The sequence below is a fragment of the Panicum virgatum genome, chromosome 9K (assembly GCF_016808335.1).
Source record: "Panicum virgatum strain AP13 chromosome 9K, P.virgatum_v5, whole genome shotgun sequence".
NCBI classification, from domain to species: Eukaryota; Viridiplantae; Streptophyta; class Magnoliopsida; order Poales; family Poaceae; genus Panicum; species Panicum virgatum.
In genome coordinates, this window is record NC_053144.1 from 19,764,375 (window position 1) to 19,788,186 (window position 23,812).

Consider the following 23,812-nt stretch of genomic DNA (forward strand, 5'->3'; position numbering starts at 1 on the left):
GTATCAGGTCCGCATTGCTGCTAGTAGAAGCTACGACAAGGCCAAGCAAACGGACATGTAACATGTTAGAAGATATATACGGCGAGCGCATAATTCCCTGGATGGAGTCGTCACTGCGCTTCATACAAACAATCTAAACACTAACACAAATTTTGTGCGTGCGTACAAATTCTTGATGTAGCCTAGTATGGCAAATTTGCTAAGCCGCCCCGTTCACAAGCAAATATGAAATGAGAACGAAGGCTACTTCTCGAGATTTTTTTTTTTTGGCGTCTCCAGAGGAAGCATCTCTCCAGCAGTACACGTATAAGTACATTTCAAGACAATATTGTCAGCCAATCACCGAAATTTCGTTTCATCTAAGGCAAGCATAGAGCAGGAATTCATTTCACCAGTAACCATGTAGCGGATAAACTGTAATGCCATTGTTAATAATACACTATGTACACAAAGACAGCATGACGCAAATGTTAAATCACATGGACTGGACATGGTTCGGACCCCGGAATTGCTCCTAATTCTAATCCTCCAGCCTGAACCCACAGTCTAGAGTTAGATGCAAAACCCACGATGCTAATACATATTTTTGCCAAGAATGCTATGCGGAGCGAAGTTGTCACCAAAGCCAGTGCTTGGACAACTTTCACCCACGAGCGAAGTTGTCAGTAAAGTCAGTACTTAAACAACTTTCACCCATGAGCCCCCGCACATTGGGCAGGCATGACTCCACCGGCTGATCCACCAAGCCTCGCGTTCATTTGTCGGGTTTGTCGCACCAGGCTGCGCAAATGCACAAGTTTGCCGCAAACATCGTATGCACTGGAAAGAACATATGATTCATGAGAACACATACATGTCCCAATAACTTGTTAAAGAACTCTGGATTGGCCTTTGTTAAAGCAGCTTTAAGCGTACTCACCTTATACCATTCACCGTCAAGACCTGTTCTCCACACCGCCGTGACAACATCCCTTCTAGATCCCATGACACCTAGATATCCTCCCAGACCAACGGATGTTTTCAGACCAAATGCTGCATCCCTTTCAGACAAGCGGCGCTTTCTTGGCCAAAGACTTTGAACGCCAAGGGAATTCCCATAGTCCTCTTCCATGTCAGACAAATGAGGGTTGATGGAACTAACTTTTTGACGAGGCATGTTATCCAATGGACCAAAATCATCAGGTTCTGACCATGGTCCACCAAACATATTGCGCCTATGCCATTCTTCTGCAGGAGGTTGCAGTTCTAATTCTCTAAGTAGAAGACCAGCAGCATCAGCTCCTCGGGGACGAGGCATATTCTACACAGATATGGGAAATAATGAATCCAAATAGCATTGGACCTAGGCATAAAGGGGCCACTGAAAATGTCAAAATGGCATGCTTAGCCATGACCTTAACAGTGCATGTTTCCTTCAAAGACAACTACAAAATGAATAGCTTCTGCTAACAGAACAATAATAAACTTTTGAAGGAGTCAGTCCTGAGTTCAGCACAAAACAGGAAAAAAAAACTGTACTATCTCTAATTGAGGTGCACTTGAACATCAATTTATACTCCCATCACTGACATATAATGGAAGCTCAAAATATGCCCACATAAAAAATATACAAATGCAACTAATATAAACTTCCATGAAAATTTCGACTAATACCTGCATGTGGGGACCAAGAGATGCTTCCACTACCTCAGGGAGCACAGTGTAATTGCCGTCGATGTAGTGCAACCTTATGATAATGTTGTTGGAACCAACCTGAGAAGCAGGTAATGGATGTGGCAAGGTGGATGTCCTTCGACACAGATCAACCAATATGAGAAAAAGGACCTTGACCTATGATAATGAAATAAAATTAAGCAGATAATTAGATATAAGCTAGACAAAAGAAATCCTCTTGTCAGAGAACAGAAAGAGAAATCTGTTAGGCCAAAAACCTAAATATCATAAATAAGCAAATTAAAACCCTATCCATGCTGTGCTGCAACAAAATTTAAAACTGCTTAAATCAAGGATTCAAAAACAACGTAGAGATGCAATAGCACTGTATGATGGCTATAATCGAAATGTGTTTTCTCATAACAATTAAGACTAGTTATTTCCAAAGAAATGCACAAACCAAAACATTGTTGTTTCCATCCCGGTCCAGGTCAAAAAAGTATTTCAGACCACTTAGAACATTGTCAATTTTTTTACTACAGAGAAGTTCAAATGCATGACCGATCCCTTCAGTCCGATCACACCAACTCCCAAAAATTCTTTTAATGTTATTAATCTTGAAGTGTGTGATAAAGCAAGAATTTTTGCAGCTATTCACTGAATCACTAACATACATACAATGTTGTATATTTCCATCGAACAAACCCCAGGTTAGGGGGGGGGGAAGCATTTTGCTGATAATTTGATAATCACCTCGTCTGAAGTATACCCTTGGCCAGCGTTGCCAGAACCTATTCTAACAGATTTTCCAATTGGATTTTCTTCAGGACCCTTTGCTCCAAGAGAAAATTGCCCACCACGCATAGCCTGCCCATCTTCTACTTTGGGAGCCCCTAGACCAGACCTTACTGTTGTACTGCTGTCCTCTGTCTTAGCATTCATCATGTGCTGTATTTTCTGGATAGCAGAATCTTGATTTTTTTGTGCATTTGCGAGTAACCTTGGTGATTGCCTTCTCCGGAAAAGTAGACAAAAGAGCAATAACTGACATAATCTATGGAGAAAATGGCAATCCCCAATAAGCCTAACAGCAGGTGTGCCAGGGAATGTGCCCGTATTAATGCTGATGGGCATAAACGATGACCTCCCACTCATTGGATTTGGTGTTGTAGTGGCAGCACCATCAGGGTTGTTACTAATCTTAGCAATTGCACCTTGGACCCACTCCTGCATTTGTGAGTTGCCTGGTGCAGATGTCGCTCCCCCTTGATTACCTGAAATTTGCAGGTGAGCATAACTAAATTGGAAGTAAACAAACACTTTGGCCTCAAATATGCAATGGAGAAATCGTAAGTTCAGCATGCTATTTTTTGTGTGGAAACAAAAGAAAAGCACAAGCTTTGGCAAGAGCAGACATAACTAACCTTGATTATTTGATGGCCAAGGGGAACTATTTGTTGGACTTGTAACCATATTTCTAGAAGTGCCTGTTGTAGAAGATGGTCCAACATGGCTAGCCAGAGTTCGACAGAAACTTGCATAACGCCGCAAGCGTGTGATGAAATGTGATGCTAAATCAAGAACAGCATCAACATAACCCTGCATTTGGATACTAAAAAATAAGCTACGTTTAAAGTAAAATGAAGAATTTCTATGCAGATAACCTGTACATGAGTTCAATACATCAATTTTGGCAAAAAGCATAACAGGCACTGAACATGAGTTCAGTGTCACACAACTAAAGCAATATATATGTGGAAGTGATAAAGAATACCAATACTGCTCAGTGGCAAGACCTAGAAGAATAAACTCGAGAACAAAAGAAATGGACTATAGCTGAATTTAAGTTCCATGACAATTAAATGAAACCAATTCACGTAAAGTAGACAGCTAAACCTGGATGCTTGGAAGTAGAGCTGGTTCAACAGTCATTTTATCAGGTTCAATGCTAGATAACATATCACTGGAAGCTTGCCAGGGCTCAGGTAGCAGAGTTGATGGATTTATAAGGGCAGACTCAATTCCTTTGCCTAGCATATCCAGAAGCAATCTTGCTTGCATGTCCAGCACAAGTGCTCGGACATCTTGGGCATTTGTTCCTTCCAGCAACCTACACTTAATCCTGTCGAGGTTCTGCATGAAGTAGATCCATTAATCGCAAACTTTTCAAAAAAAAAAAAAGATCCATTAATCATGAGGAAGAAAGGTAGTTCAACAAGCCCTTAATCATTGAAGTCAAAAGGTAATTTAGTGCTACCTACCAAACATGGTAGCATCTAAACTGGTACATGAAAAATTCAACTAAGAAAACGGATGGACAGAGTATGCAAGCATCTATCATCATGCCAATTTGAGGCTGAACAAAAAATAGTACAACCTGAAACAAAAAAGAGAAATCAGTACTTGAAATAGCTGCGGATGTAATTTTTTCACTGATCCACAACCCATAACTAAGTGCTGATTTCTCTTTCTTTTCCTCTTTGCACAAGTTTTTATACATCCCCAAACTTAGCATGATAATGAAAGCCAAGAAGGCTCGAAGGTAGCCCAGGAGGTTGGGGTGGTAAAGGGCCTCAAATTTTATCCTAGATAATTTAAGGGCCGGGCTCTTATCTTATACAATTTTGAGCTAAAGATACATAAGGGCCAGCTTGGTTTGTGAAGAGAGCACTAGGGCCACGATCCATTACCATCCCTGCCAGGAGCTCATAAGCAGAGAAAATACACGAGCACTCAGTGTTTTGGTGCTTCAATTGCTTGCTGCATCTTCTAATTTCTTTCCTACTTGTACACAGCCGTACACTTCAATATCCATCCATATTTACTGACAGAGTAGAAACTCCAATACTAAAAGGGGGCAAAAGAGATATCTAAACAGATTGCTTTATACCAGTGGGGCCAAGATATTTTGCCTTATTAAACGTAATAGTGATGTATTATAGAATAGAATTGTATTTTCAGTTATAAGATTTATCCCTGCTATAGCATAATGAGAAATAGAAAAATGAAACATATTGTGGCCTGCAACAATGCACTCGAATGTTCTATGGCTAGTTGATACGGAAGCAAGCAAAAGAGAAAGTGCTAGTTGATATGGAAGCAAGCAATGTTAGCCTTCCCTTGATGCAGACCACACTCACACACCCTCTTGCTGTGGGTGGAAGATGAAGAAGAAAGAAAGAAGAAGCCCAGGACGAGCACGGAAGTGTTGCTGCTTAAACTACCAGAGCTGCAGCTGCCCTTGCTTTATACACACACGATCAAAGTGGAGCATTTACAAGGTATGGCTTGACTGCCGCAACTACTACTTGCTACTGCTATTCCTACCTCTAGCCATGCTGCAACTTGCAGCTGCTGCCGCCCAAAAAATCTAGTGGCTGGCTTGACCAAAAACAGGAGTCAAGACCAAAACAGGAGTCAAGACTCCCCCTCCTACCAACATTAAATGACAAGCAAGGGCATGGGTAATTATCTAACAATTCTTCCCCTAATTGCACTGCTCTTGCTTGATCTCCTCAACGCCAATCTTGGTCCTCAACTCTGTGAGTCGAACGCGCCCGAGTGGCTTGGTGAGGATGTCCCCGAGCTGTCGAGCAGTCTCGACATGCTCGAGCTTGATCTGTCCACCATCGACGCAGTCACGGATGAAGTGATATTTGGTGTTGATGTGCTTGCTCCGGTTGTGGTGGACGGGGTTCTTTGCTAAGGCGATGGCGGACTGATTGTCCACCATCTGGACGGGTGCTCGAGCTTCTTCTCCGGTGAGCTCTGCCAGCAGCCGCCCTAGCCAAACTCCCTGGCAACATGCCGTCGCCGCCGCAATGTACTCGGCCTCACAAGTGCTCAGCGCGACGACCTTCTGCTTCATCGATTGCCAGGAGACCGGGCACGCTCCAAGGAAGAAGAGCACGCCAGTCGTGCTCCTCCGTCCATCAACGTCGCCCGCCATGTCGCTGTCGCTGAAGCCGATCAGCTCCAGCTCTTCTATGCTCCTCCTTGGGTAGACGAGCCCGTAGTCGCGCGTCCCTGCTACAGAGCGGAGCAGATGCTTGACCGCGGCGAGGTGATCCTCTCGCGGCTCCGCCATGAACCGGCTCACGTATCCCACGGCGAACCCAATGTCCGGCCGCGTATGCGTGAGGTAGCGCAGCCCGCCGACGATGCTCCGGTAGCTCGTGGCATCTACCAAGGGGGCAGTGCTGTCCTTTGACAGCTTGAGCTTCTCCTCCATGGGCGTCTGGCACGCCCTGCACTCGCCCATCCCGCTCCGCTCCAGCAGCTTCCTCGCGTAGGCACTCTGGCGGAGCGTGATGGCGTTCCCGGTCTGCTCCACCTCAATGCCAAGGTAGTAGGTGAGCAGACCGAGGTTTGACATGCGGAACATTGACTTCATCTTCAACTTGAATGCGTCGATGTCCCGCTGCTCAGTTCCGGTGACGATGAGGTCGTCAACGTACACGCCGACGATCACAAGTCCTCCCTTCGACCGGCGCGTGTAGAGGGCGTGCTCGGTGGCGCACTTGGTGTAGCCGAGCGACGTGAGGCTAGCGTCGAGCTTGATGTTCCACGCGTGCGGCGCCTGACGCAGCCCGTACAGGGCCTTGTGCAGGCGGAGCACCCTGTGCTCCTCGCCGGTGATGACAAATCCCGGCGGCTGCTGCACGTACACCTCCTCGGCGAGCTCTCCGTTGAGGAACGCCGACTTCACATCCATGTGATGGACCTTCCAGCTCCTCGCCGCCGCGAGCGCCAACAGCAAGCGCACGGACTCCATGCGCGCCACCGGCACAAAGACTTCCTCGAAGTCGATGCCCTCGCGTTGCACGAATCCTTTTGCGACGAGCCGCGCCTTGTGCCGCACCACCTCGCCGCGCTCGTTCCGCTTCACTTTGTACACCCACTTGAGCCCAATCGGCCGACAACCGACCGGCGGATCCACCAGCTCCCATGTGTGGTTCTCCTCCACCGCCGCCATCTCCTCCAGCATCGCCGCCCGCCAGCAAGCCTCCTGCTCTGCTGCGGCGAAACTTGGCGGCTCCTCTGCGCTGCCCAGATGCAGCTCGAGGTCGTCCAGCACCCGGGCCGCCTGCCCGGGCGGACTCGTGTCACCGACGAGATCTTCCACTGCGCGGAACCAGAGTGGCTCGCCCGGAGTACTCAGCGTCGACGTTCATGGAGGTGCTTGATGGAGGCGTGACGAAGTGGATCGGCGAGGCTGAGCTCGATGTCGGTGCCGGGGGTGTGGCCGGCGATGCCTGCCACGTAGGCAAATGCGGAGCCGGCCCGACTTCCCCTGTTTCCGAAACAGGGGATGCTGGAGCAGGGGAGCCGCCGCCTGGGCTTGCCGCCACACCTGGAACAGGGGAGCCGCCACCTGGGCTCGCCGCTGCTTCCCCGTCAGCGTCCACCCCGTCCTGGACCTCCACGTGCTCGATGACGGAAGTCCCTCCAGGCTCCACGCACTGCTTCCCCATCACCGTACTCTTCTTCCCAGCTCCAGCTTGCCGCCTCGTCGAAGATGACGTCGCGGGACACCACCACGCGCCATCCTTGCGGATCGTAGAGCCGGTAGGCCTTGTTGCCACGCTCGTATCCCAGGAACACCATGGGTGTGCTCCTGTCCTCCAGCTTGGAGAGGTTGGGCCTCATCTTCTTCACGTGCCCGACGCAGTCGAACGTCCTCAGGAAGGACACGTCCGGCTTCCTCCCGTGCCATGCCTCGAACGGCGTTGTGCCCTCCAAGCTTTTGGTGGGCACGCGGTTCAGGATGAACACCGCCGTGCTCACCGCCTTTCCCCAGAACGCCGTCGGCATCTTCTTGGCCTTCAGCATGCTCCTGGCCATGCCGACCACCGTCTGGTTCCTCCTCTCGATGACGTCGTTCTGCTGCGGTGAGTACGGCGCCGTGAGGTGGCGCTCCACGCCATGTCCCGTGCAGTAGAGGCCGAACTCGACCGAGGTGAACTCGCCGCCGCGATCCGTCCGCAGCATGCGCAGCTTCTTCCCCGTCTCCGTCTCCACCTGTGCCTGGAACTCCTTGATCGCCGTCGGCGCCTCATCCTTGCTCGACAGCAGGTGCAGCCACATGAACCGGCTGTAGTCGTCCACCAGGAGCAGGAAGTAGCGCCGCCCGCCGTGCGTCGCCGGCGTGATTGGCCCGTAGAGGTCGCCGTGGACGAGCTCGAGGACGTCCCCGGCGCGGAAGCTCGCCTTCTTGGGGAACGGCAGCAGCCTCTGCTTGCCGGCGAGGCAGCTATTGCAGAGCTCGCCGGCGTGCTCGATCTGCGGCAGCCCTCGATCTGCGGCAGCCCTCGCACCATTCCTTGCTGCACCATCCTGGCCAGAGAATCGAAGCTCAAATAGCCAAAACGCGCGTGCCAGCGCCATGCCTCGTCGTCGCAGTGCGCCGCCAGACACACTGGGCGCGCGATGCGCAGCGCCAGTGTGTAGAGGCGATTCCTGCCGCGCTCGACCTTGGCAAGCAGCTTGCGCTCGCGGTCCCTGATCCGAAGCACGCCGCCGTCGATCAGCACTTGGCCGCCATACTCGTCAAGCTGGCCAATGCTGACGATGTTGCTCCGAAGCTTGGGGATGTAGCACACATCCGTCAGCGCCTTGTGCTCGCCGGCCTTGCACTGGAACACGACCGTGCCGCGCCCCCGGATGTCGACGCCGGAGTTGTCGCCGAACTTCACCGTGCCGACGACGCCGGTGTCGAGCTCGGAGAAGGCCGCGCAGTTCCCGGTCATATGGTTGCTCGCGCCGGTGTCGAAGTACCACATCTCCTCTGTTTCCTGCTCTTCTCGCCCGAGGTTGACCTGCACACGCGGCTCGTCGAGCACCACGCGTGCGCTCTGGTCCTCCTCTGTTCCGGTGTTGATGGCGCACACCTGGGCCATCAGCAGCGCCGGTTCCTCCTCGTCGTCCTGCGCCAGATGCGCCCGCTCCTGGCGCCTCGGCTCCTTGCAGTCGCGGCCCAGTGCCCGATCTTGCCGCAGTTGCGGCACCGGTCCTTGTCGGCGACGTGGTCACCGCCGTCCTTGTCGGCGCCCTCCGCCTTCCGCCGCGGCTTGCCGCGCCGCTTGCCGCTCGCACTGCTTTTGCCGCCGCTGCGCGAAACAGAGCCCTCCCCCTGCTTCCTCTCGCGCACGCGCGCCGCCCACTGCTCCTCTGTGAGCAGCAGCTGGCCGCCGGCAGCCGTGCGGGCGGGCGTCTCCGCACGGTCCTCGACCGCCTTGAGCCGCCTGGTGACATCCTCGATCGAGAGCGTGCTCATGTCGTGCAGCGTCTCGATCGAGAGCGCGATCTGCGCAAACTGGGGCGGCACGACGCGCAGGTACTTCGCCACCGCCTCCTCCTCGCCGATGTCGACGCCGACCTGCGCTAGCTGGCTTACCAGAGAGGTGAGCCGCAGCGCGAAGTCCTCGATGGCCTCGCCATCGCGGAACGTGATAGCCTCGTACTCCCGCCGGAGCTGCTGCGCCTTCGCCTTGCGCACGCGGTCGCCGCCCAGCCGCATCGTCTCCAGGCTATCCCACACCTCCTTGGCGGAGTCCTTGGCGCCGAGCGAGACGACGTACTCGGCCGGCACCGACTTGAGGATGGCCTCCATGGCTGACTCGTCGTCGTCTTCTTCATCAACGGTGCCCACGGTCACCGCCGCCCACAGGCGCCTCGCCTTGAGCATCACCTTCATCAGCACCACCCACTCGGCGTAGTTCGTGCGGGTGAGCATGGGGTACTGCGCGCTGCTGGCGTCCCGCACCGTCTTCTTCACGACGTACGTTGTCTGACGCCCACGTCGCTCCGAGGAACGCCCGCGCCCACGCTCACGATCAAGGGAGGCCATGGCCACCAGGCTCAAGAAGTCAAGCTCTGAATACCACTTGTTAGCCTTCCCTTGATGCAGACCACACTCACACACCCTCTTGCTGTAGGTGGAAGATGAAGAAGAGAGAAAGAAGAAGCCCAGGAAGAGCACGGAAGTGTTGCTGCTTAAACTACCAGAGCTGCAGCTGCCCTTGCTTTATACACACACACGATCGAAGTGGAGCATTTACAAGGTATGGCTTGACTGCCACAACTACTACTTGCTACTGCTATTCCTACCTCTAGCCATGCTGCAACTTGCAGCTGCTGCCGCCCAAAAAATCTAGTGGCTGGCTTGATCAAAAACAGGAGTCAAGACCAAAACAGGAGTCAAGACTCCCCCTCCTACCAACATTAAATGACAAGCAAGGGCATGGGTAATTATCTAACAAGCAAAAGAGAAAGTGGGCCATGTGCAGGAAAGGAAGAAGCCAAGAACTGTACACTAAATGTCTCGATCAAACTTAACTGGTGACTGATGGTATGACCACTGTGGTAAATGATGAATTGACTGTGGTTAAGACTGTGCATGCAACATAGCAATTCAGGTATAAAAGAGATAAAGATATAAACAATCAGATACCACGTTGATCTAGTATAGTTTGTCAAAAGCAACAACTTACAGGACAGTGCTGTTGCCTCTGTTGCATAGTCGGAAGAGAATGGAAGTCCGCATCCAGAAAAGCTATCACGCTGTTAAGTGAGACTGGAAAAAAACAAATAATTGAGTTATCCATGGATGATCATAAATATTGGAGGTGTCGAACAGATCAGATGCTAGAAGCAGACTAAAGCATTAAACACATTTTTATTTGGATAGAAAAATCATGTCACAACAGGAAATACCCTAATATTGTACAAAGGAATATAGTTTACATGAATAAAAACTGAAAGAACAACTCCATATATGTCAAATACAAAGTTAACTGCTTCAAATTTATCATTTGCAAACTTCCAGACAAACAATAAGCATAACCACATATTTATTCCACTAAGACATGATGTCTCAACTAAAGCAGTTCTAAATATTAAAAAGCAATTTTAATCTCCACAAACCCCAGAATGTGATTGTAGGGTATGAAGTGTTTGCCCATGAGAATGAATTTTATTGCCATAGCTCAGCCTCCAACAAGCAAACACTGGAAAATTGATACCAATTGGACAGCAGAAACTAAACACAAAAGAATATCAGCAGCAGTAATGCCCCTACCTATACCATCTTCAGCAGCACTCTGTGTACAACCGACAGCATCCCACCAATCCACTCCAGCCAACAGACTCCACCAAAATCTGACAGGATTATCAATTATCAAAGAGATAAAAGAACAGCAACAAAGCCTTAGCCCTCAAGCAAGTTGGGTTAGCTAGACATGAACCCCAACAAGGGATACAAAATTATCTAATGATCAAGAATACAAATCACATTAGTTAAGAACCAGCATCTATAAATTTGGTGACATACCTATCTGCTATTGCCCGTTCCCATGCTGCTGAGTTGGCCTTTGTTTGCGTGCTAAGAATTGCAGGAGGAAGCACACGTATTATCTTCAGTATTGTTCGATCTTTGAGCGTATCATGCCAAACTGATGCCAAGCAGCAACTACTGGAGGAAAAGGCTGGTGGAGCAATAGCTGAGCCAACATTGACATGGTAACTGTCAACTTGATCAAAATCTGGACCTGAGAAAATGTGCACTCCTCCACGGAGGAAAGCAACAGCAACTTCACCACCATGAGCAGAATAGACTATTTGAGCCAGCTGTCTAACATCATTTGGAAGATCATAAGGGTCAAAGCTGAGTCTCTTTGCTCTGTCAACACTGCACTCGGAGGAGCTCCTTTCATCTGATGTTGTTGGCATTGGAACATATGTTTGAGGATTTTTAAGGTCCTCTGTTGGTGGAATGCTTTTGTTAACTCTAGTGGACCAAACAATTTGCATGGGAGGTTGCCCACCAAAGCTAGTAGGGCTTCCAAATATTGGGTGAAGAACAACAGGTTGCCGTGAAGATTCCCAGCACTGCACCCTCCATCCAGTGATGGAAGGTCCTTCATCAGGATCATAAGGAGACATATACTGCCCTGCAAGAAGTAATTTAAAGATAATCAATAAATAAATAAACACCAACTGATGCAAAATAAAAAAAAAGGAAGAAGAATGTCGATTGGATAGTTGCTGATTGAGAAATCATGTTCTCTAGACTATGGTCCACGATGTAAGAAACATGGTAGTCCAAATAAAATTTGAGGGCATGGAAGCGTACAGAGATCCATATCTCTCTTCTAATTTCAGTTACAAACATATGTAGTTAAATTAAGAGTGTACACATAAGTGTGTGGATGTACGTTTTCTTTTTCCTTTTTGGTGGGGAGAAGGGTGCGTCTTTGGAGATGTGCAGAGTATATGATCATGACGGGTAGGAGAACATCATTAAAATCAGGTTCATGCCATGTTTCAGAATAAATTTGGATTATTACTGTGACTTCAGAAAGGAAAATTATATCAAGAGCTAGCTCATCTCCCACCTTCAACTATTACAACTGTAATGACTGATCCTCCACGAGTCGGATCAAAAGCAACTGAAGTAACCCCAGACCCCCAGGTAGTAGTGGTGGCTGACTGTGCAGCTGCTTCTGGACTGACATAAGCTGAAAAATTAGAAACTGGGCAACAATGGATTGATGCAGCCTCAGTAGTCTCATTCTCTGTCTGTTTTTTTGTTTGTGCACCCTCAGAAACAAGATAATCTTGCAAAGAAAATAGGTAGGCCGCTAGCGGAGCAAAACCAGGCCAGGAAGGAGGATTCAATGACGGAGGAACAGAGCTTGTTGCATTTATCTTCGCAGTTGCCTGAAAACCATTGCCAAGTCCTGGCATCACCTCCCAAACAACTACAGTGGATGGATTAACAAGGGGTACTCCAGCAACATGTAAAGCTCCAGATTCCGTTATAATAGCATCAGCAGCCATTATGCCACTGGGTCCTGCTCCTAGAAGTCCTTTGCTAGTAGAAAACCATCTAGGCTGCGCTGAGTTTTGAGAAGGCCACTGTGACCAATGAAGCTGAACAGAACCTGATGAGAAAACCGAACAGACGCATAGAATATTTGGCCATCCTGCTGCAACAACAAGTTTAAGTCAGATTTTTAAGAGTAAATTAAATGTTTAAAGTTTAAACTCAAAGACTTCACAAAATCAATCTGTTCAGTAATATGCTCCATTTGGTTTGCCAACCTGAACTTTGAGGCTGTTGGGTGAGGAATTTCTCCTCGAAGGTTTTCAGGTTTGAACTAGTGGAGGTTGCAGGAAGCCATCTATACTGCAGGATCAAGAAGAAAAATAAATTTAGCAGCAGTACAGGTTCATAGCTTTTATTCTTATATCTAGAATCAAATTCTTTCAAGTTAAAAAGGTAATCTCATAATACTGTTACTCCCTCTTCCTTTCTATATGATGCTTTAACGTTGCACAAGCATTATTTTAATTACCCCCCCCCCCCCCCAACACACACACACACACACACACACACACACAATTTAGTATATGCTGCTCCGTACGTTTCCAAATGCTTTCAACTTTAACCGAGGCACATATATGTTGGTAGTAGCACTTTTTAATAGAGGAATACCCAAATGCCCTTTAAAGGTAATTCAGATGTATATACTGAGGTGTAACATAGGCAATCTGGATTTCAACCAAGTACTACAATTGGTTGAGCATTGTGTTTAAGAAATAAGAAAATGATGGTCCATATTTATAATCAAGCAATTCATGATCATTAAGCCTTTACGCTACTACGCTCAGGAAATCTGACCTGTGAAAACAGGATCATTCAAATGTATTGTCGCAATAACATAAGGGGCATGTTCTATGGTGAAAGTAAGCAGCATGGAGTTTAATACTATTGCGTGTGTTAGCAACGTACCGGAGAAACCCCTGACAACCACTTGGTCACCACAGAAAGATCTTGACGCCATTCATGTTCACATTGCCAAGAGCTGGCATCACGTACAAGATTTACGGGACCCTTCACCACAAAAAATGGTGATTAATATGAGAAGATTTGATGGCATTTAATATAAACTTTGAAAAGACAACTACTAGAAAAACTCAGTTCTTATCACACTACAAACTACAAAGCAAACTCCAACAGAAATGGTGGAACCAATCTCAAGGGAATAGCTTACCTTATTTGGCTGCGTCCATATTGTGATCCGCCCATGAAAATTAGCCACTAGCAATGCACGAGGGCAGGACCGCGGCGACCATTCAATGAACTGAACAAAGTCACGTGGAGAATCTGTTCAATTGACAATACCATTACAGTGAAACATGCTGTGAACAGATAGATTTATTTCAGATGAGTTGTAATAATTTCATAAAAATAATTTCAGAAAGAAACCCAATCTATGTTCTTACAGACAAAATAAAGTATCGAACTTGATCTGCATATGCTTGTACACAGTCATAATCTGAGTACAACTACACCACTAAAATACAACTAGGGTTGAAATTGAGACATATGCATATATGTAGCAATTAGCAAAGAACAGCATGCAAGGAAATTGTTGCTATGAATATTTTGTGCAGCAGATAAAATAGACATGTACCTGCTTGCACATTGAATACAGAGCATTCTGTTGGTCTCTCTGGATTCAGGATATGTATAGGGATCCAAAATGGAGGACTCGAATTGGAGCTGGAGAAATAAATTCACATTATTTTTTGCAAAGAAAATTTCATACCTAAAAACAATGGATAAAACAATTCCACTAAGAGGGTGAATACTCAAACATTCTTTGCTAGGAATTGACATTGGGATCTAAGTTTTACTTCTCTTGGTTTACCTATTTTCATGTTTGATTTTCTATGTTATCAGTCCACACCTCCTTTCTTTTGATGTATGTTGTACAAGGCTTGTAGCCCTGTTCCTGGAGTCCTAAGGAACTCTTTATAAAGTGCTTGTGCATTTTTACTCTACTTATACATTACTTATAATTTTACCAGAAGGACTCTCTCCTGCAGTTTCTGTTCAAGTAAAGAAACCGCACTTTCTACCACAGGCTCCACTACCTAAGACGGCCCTCATAGTTTAAACATTATAAATTATATGTGTGCAGATCAATCAAGGGACAAAACAAATCAGAGAAAGAAGGTGAAGGAAATCTAACCTTGGAATACATGCACAAGTCTCTGATGCACAAGCAATTGCATTCAGTTTCCCACACCAAGCAACCGCACTGCAGCAGAAATACCCGCCAATATTGAAAAAGTTAATAAGCAGTTTACATGTGACATTAGGATCAAACTGGCACCTATACCAGGTAAATAGGTAACAGAAACAGGAAACCAGAAAAGTAACAATAATAATACATTGTTCGGACATTTGTAATTCAGGAGGTATCTGAAGAGGATTGTTCCAGGAAATTTTGGATTTAATTAAACCCAACGATTTGAATCAACCCCCTTTCCCCCTACCACCATTGTTCTCCCTCTATCCTAACAAGTTGTCAAAGGAGGTATAAGACTGTCAGCTCTGGAACGCAGCAGCATGCTACGAGAGTTGGCACATACAGATATACAACAATTGGTAAAGAAACAATTATTTTTTTAAAATCAATGGAGGTCGACCCCCATCAAAATCACATTATGAAAAAGTTAAAAAGGTAGAATGAGCTGCTGTCATTCAAATTAGTCTAACAAGATGAAGCGCACAGCTTCGTAAATTGCTATAAGCAACAAAACTTCAGTCATTGCCACAAGAAACAAAGCTGAGCTAAAAACATAAGCAAATGCATATCCTGTAACCCTAAAGGACTAATAAAAAGAAGCAAACAGTACTGAAATATCTTCAAAATTCATGTTAGCTGAGTCCTAAAAAAATCTACCAACTTCTAAACCGGCGCTAACACATAAACATATTCTCTTCGTAATCCCAAATTTGGTGTACATAACTCAACGATTCCACGATCTACCACCCATCATCACAACTTCATCAATCAAGCATATAAGAGCACGAGACATTGAAGTCTTCTGAAGTCATCAGAAGCAACACCACCAAAAGAGTAAAAAAACCAGCTTTGGCACTCGGGAAGCTCAGCTGCCTGCACCTGAAGTTCCTGCAGAGCTCGGGCACACGCATCTTATGCCGGAGGCTCGCTGGCGACTGCTTGAGCCGGATCCGGAACACGGTCGCCGGCGACGCCTGCTGCCCACCTCCGCCCGCCGCACCGCCTCCTCCCGCTCCCACCACGCCGCCCGCCTCCGCATCCCCCGCGACAGAACCCCCATCCACCTCCATAGCCTCGCCCGCAACACCAGCTACTACTCCAGCCTCCGCCGCCTCGGCGCCCCAGCCATCCGCCGGTGCTAACTCCTCTTGGCCGCCCGCCTGCTGCTGCTGCTGCGGCGGCGGCGGCGGCTGGTCCTTGGGCGATGAGGCGCTCCCGTTCGCGGTGGGGGTCGGGGTGGGGACGGGGACGGGGCTAGGGTTCGGGGGGGCGGAAGAGGTCATAGGGGCGGAGAGGGACGGGGGCCGGGGGGAAAGAAAAGAGGGGGAGCGAGGGGGCGCGGGTGCGTCGCTGTCGCGGGGAGAGGCGAGAGGGGTTCCTGAGTTCCCGTCGCTGTCGAGTGGGTGGAGGTGGTGGTGGATGCGGGCGTGGAAAGGGGACGCGCGGACAAGGGGAGGGCCGGAGCCCGGAGGGGAGGGAGACGGGCGGCCGCTGCCCGGGTGGGTCTCGTTGGGACGTTGACCGGCCCCCAGACCGCATGAAACGCTGACTTCAGTGTTGGAATAGACCATCGTCAAGGGCCCTATTTGGTTTTTGGTTAATGTAGTAAATTTTAACCATTAATTAAATGTATTAAATAAAAATGGTTTATAAAATTAATTCCACAATCCCTACACTACTTCGCTAGACGAATCTAATAAGGCTTTAACCACATAATTAGAGAATATTTACTGTAGTATTACTGTAATAAATCATAAATTAATTAGACTCATTGATTCGTTGCGCAAAATTTTATCCATCTGCAAAAATAAATTTGGAAATATACTTCATTTAATAGTCCATACATACAAGATTCTCTTCTAACCCTAGCTATGTTAGAATGAACCAAACAAGTCCGGATAAATTTCTCTCATCTCAACTGCGGCCGGAATCCCAGGATCCTTCTGTTTCGAAGTCTGAATATGGCCTGGATCGGTTTGGCGTTCTGTCAGTCGCTGCGGTGCATGTCAGAATTTGAACGCCACGTGCTCTATAGAGCTCACATGCCAGCCCGAGCACCAGCTATACAAACTCCTGCTGTCTCTTTTTTTTACTCCCATTCAGGGTTTTTTTTTACCGACCGGCCCCTTGAAACCGCTGGCCTCTGATTCCGGTGAACCGGACCGGTTTGACCGGAAATCGGTAAAAACCAGTCAAATTCAAATTTCAAACTATAGACGCCAGTTCAATCGGTTTCCACCGGTAAACCAGTCCGGTTTAAGTGGAAACCAGTCCGTTGAAAAAAAACCGACTTTGTTCAAAATTTGAATTTTTGTATAACATGTTTTTAGCCTAAATGAACCCTCCAACTCTCTTTTGTACTATTTTTACACTAATATAATGTATAACATGTTTTACATTGTATTTGTATACTTTTGTATGCACGCTTTTTTTTATTTAACTTCAAATGCCCGCAAAGTATACTAAATGAACGAATATTTAAAAAAATGACACCATTAGATTCGTCGCAACTTGAAGTATTTTCAGGATTTTTTTTGTATTTTTTCATTTTTTTTTGAATTCAAATTTGAATTTTAAATTTGGGCCGGTTTGAAACCGCCCCAAACCGGAACCGGTCCGGACCGGTTTGACCGGTTACCGCGGTATCCGGACCGGTTCCGGTCGGTAAATTTAACCCTGCTGCCATTCACTCAAATCCTCTCTCTAACCCAAGCCATGGAGAAGCTCCACCACCTCTCCCACCACTGAAAACGGTGAAACCTCTTCACCTCGCCGGAGTTTTGCCGGAGGATTGCCGGAGCACGACGTCGACAAGCTGCATCACCTCAAGTTCATCTCCTTCCTTGAAGTTAGGAGCTTTCACCAAGTTCTTCTTCATTTCCATTTTCTTCCTCAAGCTTCGAGCAAAGAATGAGTTCAAGCATCACCAAGCCTCTCTATCTCAGCTTGCAACTCTTGCCGGTGTTCCTCTCGTCGTCGGTAATCTCATCCCAAAATAGGCTCCTCACACAAACAAATCCCATCTCAAACGGTGATCGTAATCGACTGAGTCGGAAATTTCCACCCTGGGTCGGAGATTTCCGCCAACACCAAAAAGTTATGCTGGGGGTCGGAAATTTTAGACAGCGTCCAATAAAACATCCATAATTTTTTACTTTGGACTCCGAATTCGATGATTTTGGACTCTACGAAAGCTTATTCAGATGGTTATCCAACCTAACAAAAAACAAGCCTAAATACCACCTAGTTCCAGTGATGTGTTGGCCTAAATACTACCTATCTAGCCTACTTCATTATAGTTTGCAATGTTATTAAGCAGATTTTCTCATATCATTCGCATATCATTGCAATCTTTCATGGCATGTTTAGTTATCAAGCATCATTGCACTCGTGTAGATATGACGCTAGAGCAAGAGGAAGGTGAGCTCGAGTTGGAGGTTGTAGGAGACGACATCCTCGTTGTGAATCAAGCCAGGCACCTATGCATTTTCCCCCTCTATTTTGGATCAATTAAGTATATGTGTCTTGTTTGTGCATGAGTTACTATATATATCATTGATTGCTTAAAATCTATTTGATGCATTGCCAACCTTGCTTAGAATATTGTTGACACAAAAATCAACACACTGGAATCCGAGGGCAAGTGTTCGCCAAGCTCCGGAAAGTCAACCAAGCGTGCCAGTCAATTTGACCTGAAATTGACAAGGGATAAAACAAAGTCAAATTCGAGAGCGTATCGGCTAGGATTCCGAATATCTCTCAGACAGGCGTATCGGCAAACTCTGCTGATACGGTAGACGACAAAAAGATATTAAATGCGAGCGTGTAATGAAAGAGCGCGTCGGCAGGATCAGCCGATGCACTAAACGACAAAACCAGCTTGAGATAGCCGATTGGACGTATATAATAAGATCTAAGCTACAAATGTGCAACTTAGATGATGTAAACTAAAAACAAATCTAAACCGGCTCTTAAGATAACAAAATTGTTATTGCAAAACCTAAAGCCGATCTAATATGTTTTTAGCGGATAGATCTGATAATGGCCAAAAAGTATAGGAAAACCTACAAATCTAGCCGATATCGATAATTTGTGAATAAATCTAGACGAGACGACAGCGATACGCCCGGAAGTCAAAGCCTAGATAAACTCGATAACTTTTGAATAGATTTGAACGAAACAACAGCGATGCGCCCGATAGCTAAAGCTCAAATATACTCGGTAAAAGGAAAACTCACCAGCAAACCAAGTCGCTCGAATGTGAGACGTCCTTGGTCAACTTGAAAGAACTCATCGAAAAAGAAAAGAAAAGTCGAAGTCGCCGAAAAAGTGCAAAGGAATTGTAAATTGTTGTTGTATTGGATGTGTATCATGTTTTTCCGGTCCCTTACAACTCATATTTATAGCCTAGCGCTACCGAGTTCTAGCCGATTACGGCAAACGTTAGTTGACTTAAAAGAAAAAACTTACTAAGGATAAACTACTCTAAATATTACAACCGAATCGTCATGATTCTCGTAGAGTCTGGGTCCTCTTCTCCTTCCTTAACTTCATCGGCAACTCTCCATCGGCCGAGCACCAGAACGGACAAGTCAGCATCTTCGCAGCATAGCCCTTCACAAAAATCAACTTCCTTGACACGTGTCAAAAAACGGTGTCAACACATGCCCCCCCAGTTTCGAAATAATTTATTTTGTTCCGAAACTATTCCAACCAGCATTTAGAGCCATTTCTCGTACCCCGTGCACTTGGCTTACTCCGTACAACTGGGTAAAACTCTTCTTTGCCCCTAGCCCTTTGTCTTCCGTCCGTGCAAACCCAACGTGCCGATTCACCTTCCGTCTTTTCACCTACCTAGACTGGTCCATAAATATCACCCTTCGGCTTCGTATCGGCAACAAGCCCCCATTAGCTACAGCACATTCTTTCTTTCTCCTTTAGTAAAAACCCTAGGTCTTCCTGTAGCAATGGCGGGCTCCAACCGTCCCGAAGAGGGCCTTTCTGACGCCCCACCGGCGATCCGCCGCCATCTGGAGTAAGTCTCCTTCTTTTATCTTGGATTGCCATACTTTTGCTCAACTCCGATCTTTAATCTCTCTGCCCCTTCTCCATGAAGTGACGACGCTTCCTCTGGTTACTCTAACTCGGAGGGCCCCCCTTTCCCCGACATCCCGGAGAGCACCAAGGAGTTTATTCGCCAGCTTCTTCGCTAGAAGGACGAAGCTCGGCAGAATTACTCCGAAGAGACCATCAGGTCTCAACGCCTCGCCTCCGAACTGGAGGCGGCTGTAACACCTCAGGTGTTTAAAAAATAATTAGCAAGGTCTTTAACCATGTCATCATGCATAATCATCAAGGTTAAACTAAATAATACATTTCTTGTATGTTTACAAATGCATGTGTATGTATGTATGTGTATATGTGTATGTGTGCAAGTATAGTGTGCCTAGGTAATTTTTTTATAAACAACTCAAAATTGGCTAGTAAAATGCATTTACACATCCCTTTTAACAGGGTCTACAAAAGCCTAGTTGACATCATGATAAAAATAATAATGACTCCACATGAAATGACAAATAATTTGAATCCTAGTTTTTGAAAATTTAAAATAACTTTCAAATCATTGCTCAAATGAATTTTGGCCTGAAAGGAAAGTTGTAGGAATTTGAATTTTGAACAACTTTCGTGTTCAAACTTTTTCGAGTTTCCATGAAAAATTTTGAGAAAATCACGAGTCAACACGTTGACCTCTCTCTCTTTAATTCTCTCTCTTCTCTCTCCCCTCACTCTGCTCCTCTGCTTCGGCCATGGCAGAGCGGCTCGCTGCGCCCTGCCGCTCGATGTGCTGTAGCTGCAGCCACTGCCGGCCATGAGTGCCTCGCGTGCACACCCCCACTGACTTCCCTCCCATCCCGTCAAGCCTGCCACGCTGCTGACCTTCTGCTCCGTCGACGAGCACGCCACACACGACGAGCGCTTGGCGCCGCGCCGCGACGCCGCCGTAGTGCCAAACGAGCCCGGCCACGCACCTGCCCGAGCCACTGACCGCGCCCGGTCTTCAATGCCGCGTGCCACCGACACCCCAAACCTCCTCCCTCTCCTCCCTTGGCTCGTTTTAAACGGCGCCCAGGAAGCCTCGCTGCCCGCCATGACCGCCGCCTCCACCTAGCCCGCCGTGGAGCCCCCTCCCCCCGCCATCCTCCACCCTCGGGAGCCCTCTGAATCGGTTCCCCACCTCCCACTAGTCCTCTCCGGCCGGTCCTCGCCGCTCCTCCCTCGCCGGAGCGCCGCCGGCGCCGCGTGCCCCCTCCGCCGGAGCTGCTGCTCCGTGGCACCGCCACCACCGGTCGTCCCAGCTCCAACCGAGGCTATCCACCGGTTCCTCTCGACGCCGTGGAGCTTCTCCCCCACTTCTCCCACACCTCCGGTGAGCCCCCACGCCGGATTCCGGCCAGCCATGTTCGCCCCCACCTCTGTTTTCCGGCCATGGACCTATTTGTAATCGCCTAAATCTTTCCAGGGGCCTAGATGCAAGATCTCGTTTCTTTTCTTTTTGTTTTCAAAAATAGCGAACTTGTAAAATCGATATAAATTTATATAAAATCAGAAAAATACGACATCAATTGATCTGAGTTCCTTGTTACTAGATCTACAACTTTTCTTACATGCACTTTTTCTTTTGCTCATTAGTTTTTACTCTTTTTAAAATACAAAGAATAGGTAGTTTTTATGGTTTCTCAAGTTATATGCATGTTCTGGTTCTGATTTTTGGACAGTGTTGTATTACCAAATAGTATGCCTCTGTGTAAAAATTTCATGACCATAGGAGAAATCTAGCTATAGGTTTTAATAGATCTTGATTTATGACTAGGTTAAATAGTTTTATTTATCCAAGTTGTTATGATATGATTCATGAGTTGAAACTTTTACAGTTGCTCTATTGAGATGCATGTATTCTTCAAAAAAAAGTTTGGAAATTTTTAGTTAAGTCAAAATGGTCCAAATAATTTATGGTAGGAAGAAATGTACTAAATCATGAAAAATAGTTCCTGTGCCTAGAAAAAACTAATATTTTTACTACAGTCTTTAATTAAGTTCCTAACCCTTCTAAAAAATTTTGAGGCTCATAATCTTGGTATAACAGTCTATGGAATTTAGTTTTAATCCATGCAGCTATATATTGTGCTATTTTTCATGCATGGTGTAATGCTTAGTTAAATCTGAAATTTTTACAGTAGCTTCATAATAGGATCATCAACACTCAGTTTAAGTTTCATTACCATCACTTGCATATTTTGCCCTGTACAAATTCATCTTGTTTTCAGTAGAGGCTAGGTAAAAGATTTTTCATGGTGTTTCTGCTGCAGGAAATGGACTGAAATTTTTATGGTAGATTGCTTATCAAGAATTGCCTACTGTGTAAAAATTTCATTACCAGGGAGTGTAGTAAACTATAGATTTTGATTTATACATGGATAACTAGTGTAAATAAAGTATTTTTGAGTTGCTTGGTTGAGTAGTGTTTTGGGAAAACCACCCCGGTTCCTTGTGAACTAAATCATGTTAGTTAATACCCGATAAATGATTGCCCTGTGAGATGATTTTGAAAATGGTTGTTTCCAAAGTTGGGTTTGGTTGGATTACAACTCTATAGTGAAGAAATGAATAAATCGTTACCACTAAAGTAACTCACGCATATGCATTCATGTAGATTCGACTACTCTCGCTGACGGTACGTACGAGCTGGTGCCGGAGTCCGAGAGTGAGCAGCGTGAAGCTCAAGTTAATCTAACTGAAATTACTGAAGACCCGAACCAAGATTCAGAAGAGCCCTAGGCTAGCTACGCTCAGGAAGGCAAGCCCCGGAGCATGTCCCGTCTATTTTAAATTTATGCAACTTATTGTTATTCCTATTGACTTGTGCATTTAAGTTTACAGGGGTTGATTGGAATCTTAGTTGCATGATCCTAGGTACCTATGCTTGAACACTAGTATGTGTAGGTCGCTAGTTGGCTATGCTAATGGTTCGGTAGAAGTCGAGTGATTTCCTGTCACTCGCGAGAATTATAGGAGTTGGATGTTTACTACATGCTGCAATTATAAGGTCTACGGGCGGGGCTGTGGTACTTGTGATGCCCCGTCTGTTTAGTGAAATTTGTTAAGGCCGCAGTGTGTGGTAGTGACGGTTAAGCGTTTGAACGTACTAACCACATGCCGAGAAATATGGTAATTGGTAAGCATAAGTACCTGATTGGCCTGGCAAGTGGACTTTACTTTCACCTTCTTTGAACGTCGTTTCTCAGGCGCGCACATGCGGGTGCAGAGTCGTCGTACTCTGTAGTCGAGGACGGTGACCCTGATCCACAACCCGGAAAGAAAGGGGAAATGTTGCACGTGTGACTCTGGGAGTAACCACGTGACATGTGTTTATGTCTGCCTTGCAAGGTTAACAAATTCGATTCGAATCGTCCGCCTCTCACGGATATTGGGACTTCTTAACCCTTTTGCCACATAGAGTAAGAAGTGGAACAATGAGGATGATGAATATGGTTGAATGATGAAAAGTAATTGTTTTTCACCATGTATGCTATTGGATAGATGCTCACTTAGAATGGTCAATTGAACTAGAATTTTGAAGCTAAAATTTGAAATTAAGGATTTACTCTTAGTTGCTTTTCGGCGAAACAAACCTCTCCAGCCAAAAGCCTTGCATGTCTAGGTAGTGGGCTAAGTATACCCATAGTCGGGTAAGCCTTGCTGAGTATTAGTATGCTCAACCTTGCTTGTGGCTCAACTTTGTTTCAGGTGATATGTTTGAAGATCAGATTGCTAGCTTGACTTGGCCGTGTACTTTACCTCCTGGTTGGTCGGTGGAGAGGGAGACGACTCCGGCCAACTATGACAATGCTGAGTGATGTCATGTACGGGCTTCATCATGACATCTTGTATCGTCGTTTAGAACTCGCTTTATTTCCGCTGCAGTTGAACTCTGAAGTACTTTCAATTTGAATTTCAAGTACCTTTCTGAGATTTCGAACTTGGTTTGTAATAATTAAGTT

The 23,812-nt window shown here is 46.5% G+C and overlaps 1 protein-coding gene across 3 annotated transcripts; it reads right to left on the bottom strand.

The window, feature by feature from the left end:
- Positions 1–353: 353 nt before the first annotated feature.
- On the bottom strand, positions 354–16,051 carry LOC120650633 (mediator of RNA polymerase II transcription subunit 16-like). 3 transcript variants are annotated; one of them, XM_039927808.1, is made up of 16 exons: positions 15,633–16,051; positions 14,694–14,762; positions 14,133–14,221; positions 13,710–13,822; positions 13,448–13,549; positions 12,757–12,841; positions 12,048–12,638; positions 10,985–11,603; positions 10,733–10,812; positions 10,146–10,228; positions 3,550–3,786; positions 3,078–3,252; positions 2,407–2,927; positions 1,654–1,830; positions 920–1,300; positions 354–819 (listed from the first exon to the last, which is right to left on the bottom strand). In XM_039927808.1, the coding sequence occupies exons 1-16, from the start codon at positions 16,034–16,036 to the stop codon at positions 679–681; spliced, it is 3,867 nt and encodes a 1,288-aa protein (XP_039783742.1). In that variant the 5' UTR covers positions 16,037–16,051; the 3' UTR covers positions 354–678. The 3 variants fall into 3 exon arrangements, with proteins under 3 accessions (XP_039783742.1, XP_039783741.1, XP_039783743.1); XM_039927807.1 differs by having other exon boundaries at positions 12,048–12,641; XM_039927809.1 differs by lacking the exon at positions 15,633–16,051 and having other exon boundaries at positions 12,048–12,641; positions 13,710–13,799.
- Positions 16,052–23,812: the final 7,761 nt, after the last annotated feature.

Coding starts and splice junctions, on each gene's coding strand:
- LOC120650633 (XM_039927807.1), bottom strand. CDS start 16,036: ATGACCTCTTCCGCCCCCCCGAACCCTAGCCCCGTCCCCGTCCCCACC. Junction 13,823..14,132: donor TGTATTCAATGTGCAAGCAG/GTACATGTCTAT, acceptor TCAATTGAACAG/ATTCTCCACGTGACTTTGTT. Junction 11,604..12,047: donor TACAGTTGTAATAGTTGAAG/GTGGGAGATGAG, acceptor TACTTCTTGCAG/GGCAGTATATGTCTCCTTAT.